General features: G+C 37.1%; 1 protein-coding gene across 1 annotated transcript in view; it reads right to left on the minus strand.

The window, feature by feature from the left end:
* Positions 1–22937, minus strand: part of LOC128664413 (dynein axonemal heavy chain 3-like) — a 2586207-nt gene that overhangs the window by 2466834 nt on the left and 96436 nt on the right. Inside the window, exon 2 of the mRNA XM_053719244.1 lies at positions 14897–14976. Within this exon, the coding sequence (XP_053575219.1) occupies positions 14897–14976 (80 nt within the window). The remainder of the gene's footprint in view (positions 1–14896; positions 14977–22937) is intronic.

A 22937-nucleotide genomic window follows, 5' to 3' on the forward strand; every position in this document is an offset into this window, starting at 1 on the left:
CAGGAGTACATCATTACAGTGCATACTTCTTACCTCATAGGATTGAGGTTGCATCTTGTAAGTCTGAATTTTAGCCACATCAGGATTGTATTTGATTATTTGTATCAGCTTAATAATGTCATTATAGGGGTCCTGCAACTTCTGTTAATATTTGCAGTTTGGTTTATGTATATACACCTTTAAGAGCCCATTCTGTTGCATATACTCACTTCTATAACGACGATCATATTTCGTAGATAATTGTTACCACAGAACTAGCGCTATCTATCCCCCCTTTGTTTCTATATATATATATATATATATATATATATATATATATATATATATATATATATATATATATATATATATAGATATATATATATATATATATATATATATATATATATATATATATATATATATATAGATATAGATATATATATATACATACAGGGAGTGCAGAATTATTAGGCAAAGGAGTATTTTGACCACATCATCCTCTTTATGCATGTTGTCTTACTCCAAGCTGTATAGGCTCGAAAGCCTACTACCAATTAAGCATATTAGGTGATGTGCATCTCTGTAATGAGAAGGGGTGTGGTCTAATGACATCAACACCCTATATCAGGTGTGCATAATTATTAGGCAACTTCCTTTCCTTTGGCAAAATGGGTCAAAAGAAGGACTTGAGAGGCTCAGAAAAGTCAAAAATAGTGAGATATCTTGCAGAGGGATGCAGCACTCTTAAAATTGCAAAGCTTCTGAAGCGTGATCATCGAACAATCAAGCGTTTCATTCAAAATAGTCAACAGGGTCGCAAGAAGCGTGTGGAAAAACCAAGGCGCAAAATAACTGCCCATGAACTGAGAAAAGTCAAGCGTGCAGCTGCCAAGATGCCACTTGCCACCAGTTTGGCCATATTTCAGAGCTGCAACATCACTGGAGTGCCCAAAAGCACAAGGTGTGCAATACTCAGAGACATGGCCAAGGTAAGAAAGGCTGAAAGACGACCACCACTGAACAAGACACTCAAGCTGAAACGTCAAGACTGGGCCAAGAAATATCTCAAGACTGATTTTTCTAAGGTTTTATGGACTGATGAAATGAGAGTGAGTCTTGATGGGCCAGATGGATGGGCCGTGGCTGGATTGGTAAAGGGCAGAGAGCTCCAGCCCGACTCAGACGCCAGCAAGGTGGAGGTGGAGTACTGGTTTGGGCTGGTATCATCAAAGATGAGCTTGTGGGGCCTTTTCGGGTTGAGGATGGAGTCAAGCTCAACTCCCAGTCCTACTGCCAGTTTCTGGAAGACACCTTCTTCAAGCAGTGGTACAGGAAGAAGTCTGCATCCTTCAAGAAAAACATGATTTTCATGCAGGACAATGCTCCATCACACGCGTCCAAGTACTCCACAGCGTGGCTGGCAAGAAAGGGTATAAAAGAAGAAAATCTAATGACATGGCCTCCTTGTTCACCTGATCTGAACCCCATTGAGAACCTGTGGTCCATCATCAAATGTGAGATTTACAAGGAGGGAAAACAGTACACCTCTCTGAACAGTGTCTGGGAGGCTGTGGTTGCTGCTGCACGCAATGTTGATGGTGAACAGATCAAAACACTGACAGAATCCATGGATGGCATGCTTTTGAGTGTCCTTGCAAAGAAAGGTAGCTATATTGGTCACTGATTTGTTTTTGTTTTGTTTTTGAATGTCAGAAATGTATATTTGTGAATGTTGAGACATTATATTGGTTTCACTGGTAAAAATAAATAATTGAAATGGGTATATATTTGTTTTTGTTAAGTTGCCTAATAATTATGCACAGTAATAGTCACCTGCACACACAGATATCCCCCTAAAATAGCTATAACTAAAAACAAACTAAAAACTACTTCCAAAACTATTCAGCTTTGATATTAATGAGTTTTTTGGGTTCATTGAGAACATGGTTGTTGTTCAATAATAAAATTAATCCTCAAAAATACAACTTGCCTAATAATTCTGCACTATATATATATTTCTATGGATCTTCATGCTTGTATATATGTTTTTTTAGAATATTTTTAAATATATTTGTAGACAGGAATTTAATAGTCTTTTAGAAAAGGCTGTTATTTGCTTTAAATTGTTTTTATTGTTTGTATTGAATGCTTACTACACATTAGATTAATTTTCCATTATGTATAAAAGTCCAGTATAGAATTTCAGTATGAACACAATGTTTTTTTTAAAATATCGGTTTCTTATAATATATAGATATTTAAAACTTTCCTTATTTTAATTTATATTCAAACTCAGACAAAAATAGTATTTAATATTTTTGTAAGTTATATAATATTTCCGGAAGTTATATAAATTTCATGTATCTTTAAACAATCCCCTGTATTAGTTAAGAGGTGAGTGCAGCCACAAACCGCATTTTTAAGACTATACATTTAGAGAATTAGTTCATTCCTAAGACGCTCTGATATAGGAGAGGGGTGTGTAGGCTGCAGCCAATAGAAGCGCAGCAACGAAACCGATGTAAGAGAGAGGTGTGTGGGCTGCAACCAGTAGAAATGCAGCTACCGCACCACCCAATGATCACAATATGGGGTTTAAAAAGAGAAGAGCCGCTCATTAAAACAGAAGTCTCTGAAGAAGAAAAAATTATACATTGGAGGAATAGAAAAAATAGGGACTCTTGTCAGTGATTTAAATACTTCACCACACCCTGCGAGGGAAGCCGTTTCTGACAGGAGTACATCATTACAGTGCATACTTCTTACCTCATAGGATTGAGGTTGCATCTTGTAAGTCTGAATTTTAGCCACATCAGGATTGTATTTGATTATTTGTATCAGCTTAATAATGTCATTATAGGGGTCCTGCAACTTCTGTTAATATTTGCAGTTTGGTTTATGTATATACACCTTTAAGAGCCCATTCTGTTGCATATACTCACTTCTATAACGACGATCATATTTCGTAGATAATTGTTACCACAGAACTAGCGCTATCTATCCCCCCTTTGTTTCTATATATATATATATATATATATATATATATATATATATATATATATATATATATATATATATATATATATATATATATATATATATATATATAAAGATGCAAGAAGAAAAAGAAAAAATACTTCTAATGCTCATTTAAGCAAAAGTAATTATACTGTTGAGCAAGTGCATGGCTTAATTTAATTTATATAGATACATAAGGAATCAGCCCTCACACATTGTACATCTCCACAAATAGAAATGGTAAAAACAAGCTATAAATCTACCTTGTATCATAAAAGTAATAGGGCCAATATCATGTGCAATACATCACACATTCAATTTCCCATTTTAAAACTTTGAAATCAATACTCAAATCTCCAGTGATATCATTAGAGAACATTGTGTTGAGTCACATTTTACCAAAGAAGAGCTACATCTATTTACTATAACCTGAGCAACATCTCATTTCTAAAAATGATTTAAAATTACAGGTTTATAATTTACTATAATTTACGACTACTGAAACAAACATTTACTTACTTTTGATAAGGCAATTTATTTCCAGTAACCTTTTTCCTGACAATTCTGGTATCTTTCTTGACAATTCCGGTCTCTTGATAAGGACTTTTCAGACATAATTCAGATAAATTATCTAGCTTGCTTGGTCCAGAATTATCTAAATGGAAAATAAGTGTTAAAAAAAAACATAATTAATTTGGGAACCATACAAAACATGCAACTTTTATCCCTTAAAAGATTAGTATTAAACATTTTCTAGATAGAGAGTAACGTCTGTATGAGAAAGGAAAAAAAAAAACTTTCACTGTAATCATTTATATGCACTTGTTACTACAACCTTGCATGTCTATTAGCCTACATTTCCTGTTGCCACAGCGTTGTTTCAGAAGTACAATTGTGTACTTGCATGTATACTACGTACTACTTAAAAATTGACTAGTAATCCTGACTACAAGAAAATATAGTGATTAATGTCACAAAACGAACAACAGGTTTTTTTATTGAGTAACAAAAAGCAATAAAACGTTCTCAGACATTAAATACAATTAACAAAAAATGTAAAAAAAAAATGGCATCATTATATTAACAGTTATATTGTTTAAATATTAAAATAAGAATAACAGCATAAAGTTTGAGCATGCATAAAGAAATAGGTGTTACCGTGTTGTAATCTAGCTTTTTTGCTCTGCCACACACTATTAGTAACATTTATAAATGGGTCACCAGGGTATGCAATCATTGGCACTGGGAATATAGCAGCATTATATCTGGAGTATGCATACTACTTTTAACTTGAATAGGACAGCTCACACATTTTTAGTATTACATTACTGTAAAAGACAAAAATAATAAAATATAATGCATAGTGTTTTGTTTTTTTGTGGGGGTGGTGGTTGTTTGTTTTCTTTTTGCTACATATAATGAAACATTTTTATATTGTAATCCCTAAGTGTTTAATGTAACATTAAACTCACTAATTGTCTAATATGAATGCTCAGGAACTGAATACATTATAATAGTATTGCATTAAAATGTCAAGTTAAAACTGTTTAAATTCATATTAAAACCCAATAACAAATACATATATTAGTACACTAGGCAATAAGTCTGCCCAGAGGGAATCTATTTAAAAAAAAACTCCAAACCCCAAAGTTAAAATTACACAAAATAAAAAATGTAAAATTACAGAAAAAAATAAACAAAGCTATCCAAAATAAAAAATGTAAACCTAAACTAATACCCCTATTAAAAAATCCCCCCAAAAATAAAAACACCCTCTAATCTAATACTAAACTACCAATAGCCCTTAAAAGGGCTTTTGTAGGGAATTGCCCCAAGTTAAACAGCTCTTTTACCTAAACAAATTACCAATACGCCCTAACAGTAAAACCCCCCACCCACCAAACCCCCCCAAATAAAGAACCTAACACTAAAAAAACCTAAACTACCCATTGCCTCTAATAGGGCATTTGTATGGACATTGCCCTTAAAAGGGCATTCAGCTCTTTTACTGCCCAAAAAACCCTAATCTAAACCCCCCCCCCCCCCCCAAAAAAAAGCCTAAGACTAAGCCCCATATAGGTACTCACCATTCCTTAAGTCCGGCTGAGAAGGTCTGCTTCCAGGCATCTCCGTCATCTATCTTCATCCAGAACGAAGGTGGCGCAGAGCGAAGGGCCGGAGCTGTCTTCCCTGATGCGTGGATCCTCAGTGGCGGTCCTCAACAGCGGCAGTCCTCAGGGGCGTGAAGGCTCCTCTTCATCCGATGTCCGTCGTACACTGAAGATTGAATGCAAGGTACCGCATTCAATTTGGGGTACCTTGCATTCTTATTGGCTGAAATTTTGAATTCAGCCAATAGGATTAGAGCTACTGACATCCTATTGACTGTTCAAAGCAGCAAATAAGATTTCAGTAGCTGTGATCCTATTGGCGGATTTAAAAATTTCAGCCAATATGGGGTACCCTGCATTTAATCTTCAGTGTGCGGTGGACGATCGCATTAAGAGGAGCCTCCACGCCACTGAGAACCGCCGCTGAGGATCCATGCATTGGGGAAGCCAGCTCTGCACCTTCACTCTGGATAAAGATAGAAGATGATGGAGCTGCCTGGAAGAAGACCTTCTCCGCCAAACTTCAGGAATGGTGAGTACCTATTTGGGGGTTATACTTAATCTTTTTTTTTTTTTTTTTTTTTTTTTAAGATTAGGGATTTAGTGGGCCCTTAAAAAGGCATTCAGCTCTTTTAAAAGTTTATTTTTTTTTTAGTGTTAGGTTTTTTCTGTTAGAGGGGACTTAGTATTTTTTAAATGTAAAAGAGCTGTTTAACTTGGGAAAATTCCCTACAAAAGGCCCAATTAAGGGCTATTGATAGTTTAGATAAGGGGTCATTTTTATTTTGGGGGGGTTTCATAGGGATAAGGTTTAATTTTTTTTAATTTTTGTTCATTTTTCTGTAATTTTAGATGATTTTTTTGTAATTTAATGTTAGGTTTTATTATTTTAATTGTAACTTTTAATTGTAACTTAGTTAATTTAGGGGGTGTTGGGTTAGGGGGCTTAGTAATAAAATTAGTTATTTTCATTGTGGGGGGGTTGGCGGCTTAGGGGTTAATAGGTTAATTAAGTTTATTGCAATGTGGAGGTTTGGCAGTTTAGGGGTTGATAGGTTAATTAGGTTTATTGCAATGTGGAGGTTTGGCGGTTTAGGGGTTAATAGGTTAATTAGGTTTATTGTGATGTGGAGGGTTGGTGGTTTAGGAGTTAATAGGTTAATTAGGTTTATTGCAATGTGGGGTTTTGGTGGTTTAGGGGTTAATAGGTTAATTAGGCTTATTGCGATGGGGGTTTTGTGGTTAAGGGGTTAATATTTAAATTATGTTATTATATTATTATGTTATACAATATGAGGGTTTGTGTTTAAGGTGTTTGTTAATAATTTGTGCGGGAGGTTAGGTTTATTTTGTTATACTTTGCGCGGGCGGTTACGTGTTTTTTTATTTATTTTTTGTGGGCGGTTACGTGTTTTTTTATTTATTTTTTGTGGGCGGTTACGTGTTTTTACATTATTTTTATGAGGGCGGTTGCACGTTTTGTTTTTTTAAAGGCTTCAGGTTTGCCTACGCTGCATCCAGGTGGATTCCAAAAATGGCAGGGTGGTGAAAGAATCCACTTTTGAGGTATTCTGTCACCACCCTGCCATTTTCAGAATCCACCTGGATGCAGCTTCACTGCATCCAGGTGGATTATTTTGGCTGCACGCGCAGCCAACACTCTTCTGGCTGCCTTCCGCAGTCAACATTCCTTTGAGGATGCGTGCGCAACTGGCGACGGACGCTAACAAACACGATTATAGTATAGATTAGTCATTCCTCACTGCCTGACAAACACAACTTTTGAAGCCAGATTTCTTGGTGTAAAAGTGCAACACAAAAGTCTGTGCAAATCCAGATCTTAGTGTGTTGCACTTTCATAATAAGAAATCCAGTTCCAAAAATAGCTGAATGACACTAGCGGCTGCCATTTTCTTCAGCATTCGTATACTTCTGAATGACACTAAGGCACATGCCTAGGGCAACTTTCTTTGGGTAGAAAAAAATGAGCCCATTCTTTCCTTTTTTTTGTTTTGTGTTTAATACTCAAGGATGTGATGTTAGTGTCACAATTAATACACTTTTGTTTTTTTATTCTAATAATAAATTAATAAAGTATTTATTTTTTTATCATCTAACAGTTCATATGCCTACTATCCTGTAGGTCATGTTATTACAGCTTTTTTTCACACTGTCCTATATTATTTGTTGCCACAGAATTAGAAATATTCTAAAGTAAAATATGCACTATTTAAGTGTTGCTCATTCTCTTCTTAGTGTCTCTGAATTTTTTTTTTATTATGCAAATTGACCTAAGGATTTGAAACACTAATGGAACAGGGGAATACAGATTACATCCCTTACTCATTGTGCCTAGAGGGATACAGCTGCACATCACTAATAAGCCCCAACAAACTGACGTGGGCAGGTTTTGCTTTTGCTAGGAATACAGCCTGGTATTTTGGAGCTAGACTGTACTTTTTAATGGTTTTAGAATAATACATATATTTTATGGAAAAACTCTTGTCAATGCCATAATTAAGTTAGAACAATACCTAGAATGCTGTATTTTATCTCAGTAAAGCATCTGTAACAGGCAGTTAGAACTTATTTATTTTATATTTGTGCTGGACTTTTTTTTATAACACTACTGGTTTATTACATGCTTGCACCACATATTAAATAGGGCTGTTTTATTTATATACATAGAATCTAAACATTTTAAATATGGGGGAAAAAAAACAAAACCATAAATTAAATTAAAATAGTAGTCCATGAAGGTTGAAAAAAAAATGTATTTTTATGGCTTAATCATAAATAAATGGCAGTGAAAAACCACATGCATCTAGATCTTATTTAGATCAGATTTTTTAAACTTATTTTGCATGAATCAACTCAGTAACAGCAATCTACTTACATTTATTTTGGCTTTGAGTCTAATATAATAAACACACACATTTAATAGAACAGAAGCATAAGTAAATGCTATGTTAAAAGGGACACTAAGTCACATTTGTTTTTCTTTATTTAAATGTACCTGTTTAAAAAGGTAATGATTTGTCCCAGTCCAGGACTTCATCTCACCCTGTATGAATCACTATAAACCCTGTTCACATTTAACCCCTCCTCCTTTCATCCACTTTGGTCCTTTAACATTTTTTTGTTTCTTCTTTCAAAGTGGGAGTTACAGTCAGGCAGAAGCAATGGCTTCTGTAGTGTAGAAAATGAGTGTGCTCACATCATGCATCTACTTATGATGTGTGCCAGTCTACAATATCTGAATTCAGTTTCTATAGCTCTGCAACAATAGTTGTGATTCACTGCTTGCTTCTGAAAGTTTGGAGAAGCGGATTTTACATATGGTAGGTGAATAAACAGCCTAGGCAGAGGGAGTGAGTGTGCTCTGCTATTCTACATTACAGAGAGTGGCGTACCACCAACTTCATCAGATAAAAAAATGCTAAAGGATCTAGGGGGAGGATTAATAGTTGGAGCAAGTGGAGATAAAGGTTTTGAAATGATTCGTAGAGCGAGAGTTGAGATCCCAGACAGACAGATCATTGCCACTAAACAAAGATGTGTCATTGAAGAAGAAAAAGAAAAAAGGGCTTGAGTATACTATTAAAGTTCTTATTCAACACACCTAAACTAGGAAATGTCTTGGTTGTGTGCATACTTGATATAAACTACAAATTTTACAAACTGCTCTATAAGCCCTTCAAATATTTTTTTTTTTTTTCAATTTGTATTCAAATGAAGAAACCCAGAATGAAATGTAGTTTTATTAGGCATATACTTTATTTAAACATGGAGAAACAGAGTTTAGCTTGATAATTTCCATTAATATACAAAAGTTACTGGCAAATAAAAATTCTAACAAATAATGCTCTATATGCAATTGATAGCGTAAGTGCGTAAAGGGACAGAAAATTAAACAATCATGATTCAGACAGAGCAGACCATTTTAAACAACTTAGTTATATTATTTAATTTGCTTCCTTATCTTGTTATCGTTTGTTAAAGGGTTTATCTAGGTATGCTCAGGGGCAACAAAGCACCTGGGTGTTAGCTGCCGATTGGTAGCTGCATATATATGCCTATTGTCTTTAGCTTACCCCATGTGTTCAATTAGCATCCAGTAGTGCATCACTGCTCCTTCAACAAATGATACCAATGATGACAGCTATTGTCAAGGTTACCAACGACCTACTTACAGCAAAATACAAAGGCCACTTCTCTCTACTTATCCTCCTTGATCTGCCTGCAGCCTTTGATACTGTTGACCACCCTCTTTTGCTCCAAACCCTCCAATCCTTTGGCATCTGCGACACAACTCTCTTGTGGTTCTTTTCCTATCTAACCATACCTTTAGTGTAGCCTTCTCTGGAGCATCCTCTGCCCCATTACCACTTTCTGTTGGGGTAACTCAAGGCTCTGTCCCCTTCTCTTTTCAACCTACACGTCATCATTAGGTTCCTTAATAAAGTCCCACGGGTTTCAATACCATTTGTATACTAATGACACCCAAATCTATCTCTCTGCACCAGACCTACCTCCTTCCTTACTAAACTGTGTCACTAACTGTCTCTCTCATATCCCATCTTGGATGTCCTCTCACTACCTTAAGCTAAATCTCTCCAAAACTTTATTCCTTATTTTTCCCCCTTCGTCCAAAATCTCCACCCCCCAATTTTCAATAACTGTTGATAATTCAATCATTACCCCTACCCCGCATGCCCAATGTCTTGGGGTCACACTTGACTAAGACCTTTCTTTCACTCCTCACATTCAGTCCTTGGCTAAAGCCTGCCGCTTCCACCTTAAAAAATCTCTAACATTAGACATTTCCTTACACAAGACATAACTAAGATTTTAATCCACTCTCTCATCCTTTCCTGCCTCGATTATTGCAACTCCATCCTCTCTGGTCTCCCTAGCTGATGCCTAGCTCCTTTACAATCCATAATGAATGCCTCTGCCAGGCTCATCTTCCTTACACGTCGCTCTTTTATCTGCTACACCTCTCTGCCAATCCCTTCACTGGCTTCCTCTTGCCTCCAGGATTAAACACAAAATCCTCACTCTGACATACAAAGCCCTCAACTGGACTGCTCCCCTCTACATTTAAGACCTTTTCTCCATATACTCTACCTCCCGTCCCCTTCGATCTGCTCACAATCTCCTACTCTCCTTCTCTCTTGTTACTTCCTCACATTCCCATTTACAGGACTTCTCTAGACTGGCTCCCATCTTGTGGAACTCCCTGCCTCACTCCACAAAAATCTCCCCTATTTTTAACAGCTTCAAGCACTCCCTAAAGACTCTACTATTTAGGGATGCATACAACCTACACTAACCTTTCCTAACTCCATTGCTTTCCCCTTGAACCCCTTAGAATGTAAGCCTATGAGCCCAGCTGTTTGTAGATTGCCTTCATAAGAGCTGACTACAACAGTGCAAATCTCGGCAGGGCCCTCTACCCATTTGATCCCTGTAAATGCTATCTTGTATACCGCCTATGCTTATAGCACTGCGGAATCTGTTGACGCTCTACAAATACCTGATAATAATAATAATACCAAGAGACTGAAGCAAGTTTGATAATAGAAGTAAACTGGAAAATAGTTTAAAATTGTATGCTTTACCTAAATTCATGACTTGCATATTAAAAAAATGCCACAAACTCCCATCTTCCCAAAATAGGGCCCCTCTGTGTGACCGCCTCATTCACATTACTGAACTACCCTCTTTCAAATGAGTATCACACCACTCTAAGTAAAGCGGATAAGGACATAGAGACTAAATTATCCTCCATATAAAACCTTCCTGTTGAGTGGTTAAGTTAAACATCATTTCACCTACTTCCTGGGGTTAAAAGTGACTCATAATTTGAAGCCTATCCACTTTTAAATGGGCATTTGTAACTCTAAGTGCAATGAAAGATACTGGAGATTTATTAGTATACCCCTCTTACCAAACAAAACTGCCTTTCTGCTGGTGTTGCATGTGATGGCCATTTATACTGCAATTGTTTATATTCTAGAGAGATAGTTTGCTCTTCATTTGAAAAAAGCATGTCTCCCTCTCTTAAATTAGAAGTTGCATGTCCCTCTAAATGATGCAGGGGTAACATATAGGCTCTCTTAGCAGTCTCACCACAAGAAATATAAAATACCACTGTCTCTTGTCACTTCCTTAGTGTGTGATATTATACAAAGTGACAATAATGTCAGCTTCAAATAAAATGATCTTCCACTAAATAACAAGGAAATTTGTGTACAAGCAAGAGATATATTGAACAAAGCAAACAAACTAAATAGCATTGTATAATCCTTTGCAGGCAAGAGTTAAAAGCATTTTTGTATACAAATGTTTCCGGCAATGGAACAAAATTTTCAGTATGAATACTGCATATAAACTATATTTTGAAATGTATATTTACACCCCTACTAATTATTAATTTCAGCTGTTTCGGCCAAACCAATTTCAAACAGGTGCTTAAAATCCAGCAAAGAGCCATGAAGTCTGCATAGAAAAACAATGGCAGAACAAAGGGTCACACTGAAAAGCTCAGTGACTTTAAAAATGGCACTTGTCGAAGGATGCCAGATTTTTGTTTTTTTAAATTTCTGTTCAAATTGCTTTTCCCTGTCCAACTGTAAGTGCTATTATTGTGAAGTGGAAATGTGTAGGAGTAACAACAGTGCAGCCACAAAGTGACCACGCAAACTCAGAGTGGGGCTGCCAAGTTCTTAAGTGACTAGTACTTAAAATTGCCTAATCATCTGTTGCATTACTCCCAACATAGTTCTAAACTGGAAGCAACATCAGCTGAGAACTGTGTGTTGAGAGCTTCGTGAAAGGGTTTCCATGGCTGCGCAGCTGTATACAAGCCTCACATCAACATGCATAATGTCAAGCATCAGCTAGGGCAGTGCTTTCCAAACTGTGTGTCGGGACACACTAGTGTGTCGGCAGCAGTGTGTAGGTGTGTCCCTGCTTCAGCACATTTTTTTTTAAATTTCATTTTTTTAATTTTTTTTTTTGGTTTCTGACTTTCCGCCTGCCTGCTACACATATCACATGGTTGACACGTGATTGATACCTATGGGGTCACAGATCATCTTAACCTATTGGCGTAGCTCAGTGGGAACTGAAACTATTCCCATTGGCGGCTTTGGCGGCACATTGGCTCCTGACTGCACGTGTAGTCTCCTTAATTGGCTCGTACCTGCATGTGTAGTCAGTGAGTGGGACAGCAGTGTGTTTGCAGAGCAGGCAGCTTAAATGCTGAGCTGAAGTCAGAAGTCAGTGGGGTTTTTTTGCAGCTAGCTCCCAATAGCAGCTGCTCCTGCTCTTGATATATGAGATAGGAAGTGGAAGCTTAAAAATGCTTGATGATGAAATGCGAGTGTCTTTATCTAATAGTCCACCAAATATTCAGAATCTATGTTCATCCCATCAACCTCATACATCCTATTAAAATAGTAAGTAGCTATTGGTGGTATTAAACTTTTTTTTAATTCTTGCACATACATACTGTTATTGTAAATACATTTCATTATTATATAATTTATGTATGTGTCCGTATCTCTTAAAACAAGTTAGTTTAACCTCCTTTTTGCTAGTACAACTGAATTACTGTGTCGTGAAATGATGTAGGTCTAAAAAGTGTGTCACCAACATGAAAAGTTTGGAAAGCTCTGAGCTAGGGTGATGTAAAGCTTGCCACCACTGGACTCTGGAGCAGTGGTAATATTGTTCTTTGGAATGAAGAACCACGGTTTACTATCTGGCAGTCTAATAGAAGAATTTGGGTGTGAAAAATGCCAGGAGAATGCTACCTACCAGAATGCATAGTGTCTATGGGAAAATTTTGTGGAGGAGAGATAATAGTCTGGGGCAGTTTTTGAAAGTTTAGGCTAGTTCCAGTGAAGGGTCATCTTAATACTGCAGGATACAAAGACAATTTAGATAACTGGGCACTTCCAACTTTGTGTCAGCAATTTGGGGAAGGCCCTTTCCTCTTCCAAAATGGCTGTGCTCTTGTGCACAAACTGAGATACTTGAAGACATGGTTATGACTTTGGTGGGTGTGGAGGAACTCAAGTAGTCCTGACTTAAACCCAAATGAACACCGCTGGGATGAATTGGAATACAGATTGTGACACAGACCTCCTTGTCCAACATCAGTGCCTGATCTCATAAATGCTTTTTTAGTTGAAAGGACATACATTCCCAGTCACTCCTAAATGTTGTAGAAGCCTTCCCAGATGGCTGCTATATCTGCAAAAGGGGTAGGGTAAGTCAATTTTAATGCTCATGGCTTTAGAATGGGAAGTCCAATAAGCACTTATAGGTGTGATGGTCAGGTGTCTACATACTTATGGCCATAGAGGGTATATATTACATCCATTACTTTAAGCAATTAAGAATAGATATTTTTTCAAATTAATTGGAGTTAAGTTTTCCAGAGGCTAATTTGTGTTTTTTTAAGTATACCGCTCCTAATAGGGTTTATGTTTACATATTTACATGCTTCATAACGTCTCTTTAAACTCCCAAGTGGTTTCAAATGTTGGTATTTTATTGCATAATCTATTGCTTTTAAATTTTTAGGGAGATGCCCAGCTACATTTGTATCTTTTGTTTATTGCTGTATCCTATGTACATATTAAATAGTTATTTAGAGATTTTATTAAATTCTGCTCTTTTATTAGATGAGGTTATATTTTTAACTTATCTAATTTTTATTTTTATTTTGCTATCCACATTATTTATTCTGTGCCTTTGAGCTCTATCTCATTTTTTGTTTATTTTTATGTCAACTAGTTAGAATCAGAGGGGTTTAACTGAGGTTTAGCAGGAATTTGTTTCTTTAAGAGCTCTTTTCCATATCTTTTGATTTGGTTACGTTTTCCGGACACATGCCTACGTACTGTAACTGCATTTGTTTATTTCATCAGCAGTGTGTGGATTGCATGATTATTTAATTTGTTTATTGTTAAATAATATACACTACTGCTTAATTATAATGCAGCATTGTTTGTTTGTTTCTCATGCTTGTGAAATGTGAACAAGAGATTCCTTTAAAGAAATCAAATAATTTAGAGCCATGTGAAATATTAATATAATATACACTTAAAATTGCATATTCTATCTGAATCATAAAATACTTTTTTTTGTTGTTTTATGCTCGTTTAAAAGAAATGACCTTTATTATCTTCTTACAGGGTCCACAACATCTTGGGACTACTATAGGCCCTTAGTCATTCATATAAACATTGTAGTTTATCCCTATGGACCCTGCAAGAAAATAATAAAGGTTCTTTCTTTTAAGCATGGCTGGAATTACTTTTGTTTATTTCTGAAGAACATACAGGGGTCAATTTATTATAATGCGAGCAGACATGGTACGAAGTAGTGTATCATGTCCGCTGCACATCAATAAATGCCGACAGCATACGCTGTCGGCATTTATCATTGCACCAGCAGTTCTTGTGAACTGCTGGTGCAATGCCGCCCCCTGCAGATTCGCAGCCAATCGGCCGCTAGCGGGGGGTGGAAATCATTTTGATTTCTGTCCGCCACATCAGAGCAGGCGGACAGGTTATGGAGCAGCGGTCTTTACACAGCTTTGTACGGAGCTTGATAAATATGCCCCACATTCTTAATATAAATAGGACCTCAATTTATGGACTTAGGAGGTCAATTACAATAGTTTGATGGTTAGTGCTTCTGTTATGAGAAATGTTTCTTTGCAACATTAATCTTTAAGCAATATCAGAATAAAAACACATTCTCACCATTACTGCTGATCAATTTATAGATGTAGTGTGTTGAAAAGTCTCTTGCAGCGGGGCTGTAGTTGTTTGCAATGGAATCACTGTAACCAAATAAGAAAAAGTCAAAATGCAGTCATACAAAAAAACTTTGGTAATGAAAAGTGTAAGGTTCAGGTTTAATAAAAATGTAAAAAGCTCAAGGAACATGCTTTTCAATTTGCCAGTTAAATCAATGATGCAGCATCTTTAAAGGGACAGTCTACACCAGAATTGTTATTGTTTTAAAAGATAGATAATCCCTTGTTTACCCATTCCCTAGTTTAGCATAAGCAACACAGTTATATTAATATATTTTTTACCTCTGTGATTATCTTGTATCTAAGCCTCTGCAGACTGCCCCCTTATTTCAGTTCTTTTGACAGACTTGCAGTTTAGCCAATAAGTGATGGCTCCCAGGTAACTTCACATGCACGAGCACAGTGTTATCTATATGAAAAACATGAACTAACACCCTCTAGTGGTGAAAAACCTGTTAAAATGCATTCTTAATCATGAAAGTTTTTTTTGGACTAGACTGTCCCTTTAAAGGGATTTTAAACAGTGCATGTTAGACATAATGATGTATTCAAAGCAAAGATTAGCCTTAGAATAACATGTAGATTTAGTTTTTAAAATTATATTAGTTTTTTCAATATTGAAAATATAAGTGTAAAGGTTTAGTTTCTAGAAAAGACTTTAGTTTTAGTTTTTATAAAGTAATTGGTGCCTCCATGTTTGAATTAGTTTTCTATTTATCTCTGTGCAAACAGAGCTGTGTGGAATACTTATCCTATGTTTCACATGGTCTTGTTTGGACAGTCTTTTTACTGCATGTTTTATATCTGCCCCTAATTATCTTCATCAGAGGAAACAGATAAGGAGCAACTTAAACGGACAGTCTAGTCCAAAATAAAACTTTCATGGTTGAGATAGAGAATGTAATTTTAAACAATTTTCCAATTTACTTTTAATCACCAATTTTGCTTTGTTCTCTTGGTATTCTTAGTTGAAAGCTAAACCTAGGAGGTTCATATGCTAATTTCTAAGCCCTTGAAGGCTGCCTCTTCTCTCAGGGCATTTTAACAGTTTTCCACCACTAGAGGGTGTTAGTTCATGTGTGTCATATAGATAACACTTTGCTCATGCACGTGGAGTTCCAGGGAGCCAGCTCTGATTGTCCAAAATGGATATCTGTCAAAAGAACTGAAATAAGGGGGCAGTTTGCAGAGGCTTAGATACAGGGTAATCAGAGGTAAAAAGTGTATTTATAGAACTGTGTTGGTTATGCAAAACTGGGGAATGAGTAATAAAGGGATTATCTATCTTTTAAAAAATAACAATTCTGGTGTAGACTGTCCCTTTAAGATAAAAAATGGTGGTGCCCATTACTTTATAGAAACTCAGTGAAATTTAGAAAACCAACAATGTTCAAAGTGAATTTACAGGAAAAGGTACAAAATAAATAATGAAAGTATATTGCAAAGTTTGTTAACTACACATAATTAAACATTGATATTATAATCTCATACTGTTTAAAAATCCCAAAATAAAAGGGACATAAACGTGCAAACTTCTCTCATATGTTAGAGCATTAATTGTATTATTGCTTAAATATAACTATGTGTTAATCCCTTGAAGAGCACAGAGCACATTTAGTGAGCCAATGACAAGAGGCATGTGTGTGTAGCAACCAATTACTAACTAGCTCCCAGTAGTCAACCATTCACCAGCTAGCTCCATGTAGTGCATTGGTGCTGTTGAAGATATGTAAATATGTTTTCAGAGAAATGAAACCAAGAGCACAAAGTTTGATAATAGAATTTAATTTAATGTAGCACCAATCAGCAAGCGCTACCCAGGTGCTGAACCAAAGAAGGGTTGGCTCCTATGCTTACATTCCTGATTTTTTAAATAAAGATACAGAGAACAAATACAAATTGATAATAGGAGTAAATGAGAAAGTTACTTAAAATTACATGCTCTATCTGAATCATGAAAGAAAACATTTGGGTTTAGTATCCATTTAAACTGTTGCTGTGCTTGATGTGAACTATATATCTGAATAATAGCTTAGTACATTTACTAATTTTTAGAAGCTGTAGTTGGTGCATTACCTTATATTTTGTTAGATTGCAGCTAAAACATGTATTGCTTTGCTATGTAGTTCAACCATTCCCCTTCCTGAAGGTGATAATCACATATTTTGCTTAATTACAAAAAAAAATAAAACTATTTCCCCCAAAGCATCGCAAACAAAAAAAAAAAAAAACTCAAAAAAACAAAAGCATGGTGAGAAGCCACAGTTTGTGAATTTTGTGGTGGTGCCATAATTTTACAATCCAATTGATCATTTTCCACATCCTCATCTTTGCAAATGAGGCAAATAATATGGAAAGTAAAAAAAATGATTTGTGCTATCATTGACATCTGGAGATTTGGTGCTGCAGTTATTAGCAGATATATTTTCACCCAGTGGAAGAGACTAAAATCAATCATTCTGATAACGAAGCATGGCATGAGCTGTCTGCACTGTCATTTCAATCTGATTAATCGCATATTCACAGACCTTTACCTTAAAGAAGCAATTGTTCCCATTTAATCAAAAAGAAACATTCATGCTTCTATGAAACATTAATAAATGTAATTGTAGCTTTAAATGATTAAACGGCATGGTATTGCTGACAACTGTACCATGGGAGTGTTTGTCTGTGTGAGAGTAAAGGTAATTGTGTGTTTAAGAATGATTCACCCCATTCTACTAGAAGTCATTTATTTATTTATTTATACATTAAAGGCCTTTTTTTTATTTATTACATCTGCAAATGCTACTTTAAACCTTGTTAAATGTTTATTGTATCTTAATTCTTTTAAATAAAAAGGATGAATAATTGTTTATTAAACAAATCAACGTTTTCTTGTCAGGCATGGCCCGCCCTTCAATATCGCTATGGGAGTTGTCTTGATCAACCAATGAACAAATGCAACCCATTCGCTACCAGGAATTTCAGAGAAGAACTTCCCCAAAATGTTTAGCATTTTTGCTATCACTCAATTTAAACAGAAATAGAGCCTTGTTTTTTTTTTATTTACCTCTCTCTTTCTCTCTCTAAATATATATATATACATACATATACACACAAACACACACACACACATATACACTATATATACACTATATATATATATATATATATATATATATATATATATATATATATATATATATATATATATATATATATATATACACACACACACGCACAAACACATATATATACCGTTTCTCAATACGAGAGTGTATGATATGTTTTTACATCTTAAGGTGAAGTATACTGCATGCATGTTTACTAGAAATGTTAATTTAAACTTAAATTTATATTTTGAATTTGTGTGTCTCTATTTGAAACGTACTTTCGATCTTTTGTATTGAGTTTCTTTGATCTTCAATTTTCTAAGTATTTGAAGTTACCTGTTTACTTATACATTATTGTAACTTTCTGGGGACATGTATCTTGCCGGACGTGGTAGCAATTTTCTTTTGACTCATTGTATTCTCAATTATTTCTAATGATTTATCTTTATAATGTGTGTATTTAGTTATTCTCATACATTGATACAATCTATTATGATTGCATGTCTGACAGCTTTAGGCTGAGAGTAGTTGATGAACTTGATTAAATTTCAGGTGTGCACAGAGAGGCGTGTGTTTTAATTTTAACCCATTAACATAGAGCTGTTAGTTTAAATAGTATGCTAGATTGTAACCAGTTAGGTTATGATTACGGCCAATGGTCGAAACACGTAAGCCATTTGATGTATGCTTCTCTGATGTACGCTTGTATGCTGCTGATGTTTCATTCCTATTTGGATTTTAAAATTGTCCAATAAATTTTGATGTTTTACGGAACCAGACTGTTTCCTTCTTCATATTAACATAATAATTTACAACAGTGACACCCCTCCACCATAAAAGTTAGCAATATAGGGGGGCGGAGCTAACCGCTAACAGAGACAGACATGTTGTAGGGGAGCTCCTGAATTTGAGACTCTTTAAAGTGCTTTTGCGCCTGTATTTTATTACTTTCTGGACACAAAATTGCCCAACAGCTTATTCGGTGAGAGATTACATCATATTAAACTTAGTTTGGCTACCCTACTGAGGTCTTTTGGTCTCCAGCGGCAGTCAGGCCAGACTTGAACCCAACACCTTGGGAGATATTCCGCAACCGCTCTGGAGCAACAATCTGCTGCTAACTACCTCTCCTGCAAGAAGCTGAGCCCTCCAAACTCTCCATCGGAGACTTATGAGTGACGCCACGCAGCACCGCCACATCACCTCGTTTTGGCTTCCCACTCACCCATCAGAGAACTGCCGTCAGGGCTATACCAGCATCCCTCCCAGCAGGTTTCAGGACCTCCAGCCTTCACCCTCAGTGGGCACCTTCTGGGACTTCTGGGGGCCGAGGCCCGGGCTCTTCTTCTCCTTGCAGCTTTTGGCGCGCAACTCCGCCATCTTGCCGGGCGCCTCTCCTTCCTTGCACGCCGAGATCAAGTGCGGCTGGAGGCCGATCAGACAGACCCATATCCTGCCCTGCTGGAGAGGAGACTTAGTCAAGTCAGAGGTACTGGCTTATTAGCTGTGAGCTGCGGGGAGCGACGACCTTACAGAACCTGACACCCGGAACCTAAGGCCGCACTTCACCCGACGCCCACGCCACATACCTAAAGGTGAGAGGGGTCTGATAAAGAGACAGAGGGTTTTAGAGGGGCACCTCCAGTTACAAAGTTTTGACCCTCAAGATCGAATACACACCCCAGCCTCTTACTACAATTTGGGGCTGTGTGGCTTAGGCATAGTCTAACCACGAGGCGTATTAAGGCCCAACTAACCAGATCCTCAAGAAGCCTCCTGTTAATATACTAAGGCCTATCTGACCTCTATCAAGCACTGGAATTTCCTAGTGACCCCCAAACCCTCACAGCAACTACAGGGAGTTAAGAAGAATACCTTCACCAACATCTAAGCCTCCCTTAAAAAGTGACCTGCAATCACGCACCTGAGGTAAATAGCTTAAACACCCTGGCACATATTGGGCTTTATTGCTCTTTTCTTTGCTAACCATGTGGAGACAGAGGATCTAGTTTAACTATATAAAGTACTCCATTTTCTTGAGTCCTCAGGCACTACCAGCTCAGAGAGCCTTACCAGAGACAGAATATTCCTTTTTACTATAGCTACCACAGGCGCCCTATTTTGTTATAACTCTGAACTTTATTTTCTACAACACATTCCCCTGGCTATTGTGCTGGTTGTCTCAGACTTTGCTTAACATCCACCTAATCCAAACTCTCTTATAGAGCAATAATTTGGGACAATAAGTGTTTCATTAACTGCCTTACATACTGCTGCTGCGTCAGCCTATGTTCTCTGTTATATTCAAACAGAGTGGAGTGTCATTGTTCTCACTTTATTGCTGTTTATATGCCTTATATCTGGGTCTGTAGGTACTGCTCACACAACCTAGTCATAGTACTTACTCTTTTCTCTGTCAGATATTAGGATACCCTTTAGGCACTATACCTAAACATACTTAGACATATAAATACACACACCTAAACTACAGCACACAGACAACCTCTCTATTGCATTCACTACATTACTTTTGCCATTTCAAATAGTAAAACTAACACAGCATATCCCTAACCAACACTTTTTATTCAGATCAGATCTAAAACACACCCTTCACTACTCATTTACATAGATAAACTAACCTAACCTCTCACATAAAAACACACTACTTAACACACTTCCAGCATACACACTTAGGTAATTCCATATCTCACTTTCACAACCACAGACCATAACCTAATCCTATTCTCCATTTCCTGGACTTAAGAGGAATATTATACCCTGAGGAGCACCACTATTATCTACACTTCTGGTTCACCCTCTTAGAATTGTATTGCTTCTCTGAATACTCTAATAGCAAGGTATCCCCTTAACATACACTTAGTGTCTTGCAGACCAACATTAGTCACTGAGATCCCCCTAGCACCTCCTCCTTTCCGGTCCAGCTAGTCTGGGCTGGTCACTTCCCTCATCCTTTTCCCCTTCTATACAGTCGTATCCCACATATCCCAGAGGTGCTAGGGACCTAACAACTTGAGTCTGCATTCTGTCATTGAAACTTATAATTCTTGTCTATTGAATGATGTTATAACAAAAATGTCAGTCATGAGGGGTGTTATCAATCCCTGCTCCACAGTCTGAATATATGTAGTTGAAACCGGTAAACTTTGCCTTACAGTGCTTAATATTTTTAGGATCACCCTAGGAGTTTCTTATAACAGAAAAAATACCTTAGCTCCTGTAGGGTGACAATCAACCCCGCTCCGCAACTTGAACAAATGTAAGAGGGATTGGTAAATCCCACCTCTTAGTGTATTACCCCATCAGGTTGACTCTCTGCTTTCCACTTGTAACTAACCTTTGATTTACAGCTAAACTGAACAGTCTTTTCACCATGCCTCACAGATCCAGGAGACAGGGGAAGACCCCCACTATCACCAAAAAGACTGTTTATGACCATTTTACTCAATCTGGAAAAGAACCCAATTTAGTTCCCAACGAGGAGCTAAGTGATCCTGAATCGCTGGATGCCGAATCTCATTCGAGTGTACGCTCGGAAGCGCCATCACATCATTATATTACAAAGTCAACTCTGCAACACATGTTGGCCAACCATACATGCTCTATTACTCAGGAAATCCAACGCTCCTCTGCGGAACTGAAAAAGGAAATCTCAGAGATTGGTGAGAGAGTCGAAGCACTTGAGCGGAAACAAGATGATCTAGTAGTAGATCAGACGAACCCGCTTACCTACTCTGAAACCCTGGCAGACCAGATGACTCAACTTGAATTTAAAATGGCGGACATAGAAGACAGATCCCGCAGAAATAACATTCGGTTTAGAGGCATCTCAGAAACTGTAGAAACTTCTGACCTGCAGTCTTTTTTGAGGGAACTGTTTACAGAACTCGTGGGTCCCCCGGAAGGGTTAACTGGTACAATGGAAAGAGCCCACAGAGCCTTAAGATTGCGATCTGCTTCTGCCGAAAAAACCTAGGGATGTAATCGTCTGCTTCCATAGCTACATTTATAAAGATAAACTTATGCAAGCAGCTTTCAAAAAAACTACCCTGCCAGAAAAATTTAAGGACATACAACTTCTGCCTGACTTATCGGCTCACACACTACAGTACCGCAAAACTTTTCAACCAATCACTTTAGCTCTCAGGAAAGCTAATATCAAATATAGATGGGGACATCCTACAAACCTGGTGGTTATCAGAAACAATCAAAGCCACACAATAACCACCATTCCTCAGGGCATGGCCCTTCTCACCACCTGGGTCTTCATTCAGACCAACCCCCAGCATTGCAACCTACCTATCCAAAACTGAGAGCTTCGGCACCCGAATGGTCCCTCAAGGAGCAAAGAAACCCAAAACTAACCCACCGTAAACTCAGGACTGGTTGCCCTCACTGAAGCTTACCAAAGCTCTGCTAAGTGTAGACAATTAACCTGCTTTTACCAGTTCATAGATAAGGCTTAAGTTGAAGCTTAGAAGTTTGTAAGTAACCTGTAAGTTATATTGTATGTTTGCTCACCACTTTAATGTTAATTTTTCGATATATGTTTTATATAATTGTAGTTACAATTTAGATTAAGTACTTACTGCGGAGCAGGGTTCACCCTGCTGACTCCTGTTTCTGTTCATTTTTCTCCCCCCCCCCCATAGGTAGCCCACGCTAGGGCTCCGTCAAAGCGAACTATTTTCGCTAACCCCCTTCCCTTATCTACTACATAGCCTCCCCTCCCATCTACCCTTATCTACCCAATCCCTTTTAACTGACTTGGTCTCCCCTTTATAGTCCTCTATGCCCCCCTCAAAATCTTAACCCACAATGTAAGAGGTCTAAACTCCCCACATAAGCGTAGCCTCTTGGCTAGATCACTCA

The sequence above is a fragment of the Bombina bombina genome, chromosome 6, assembly GCF_027579735.1.
Source record: "Bombina bombina isolate aBomBom1 chromosome 6, aBomBom1.pri, whole genome shotgun sequence".
NCBI classification, from domain to species: Eukaryota; Metazoa; Chordata; class Amphibia; order Anura; family Bombinatoridae; genus Bombina; species Bombina bombina.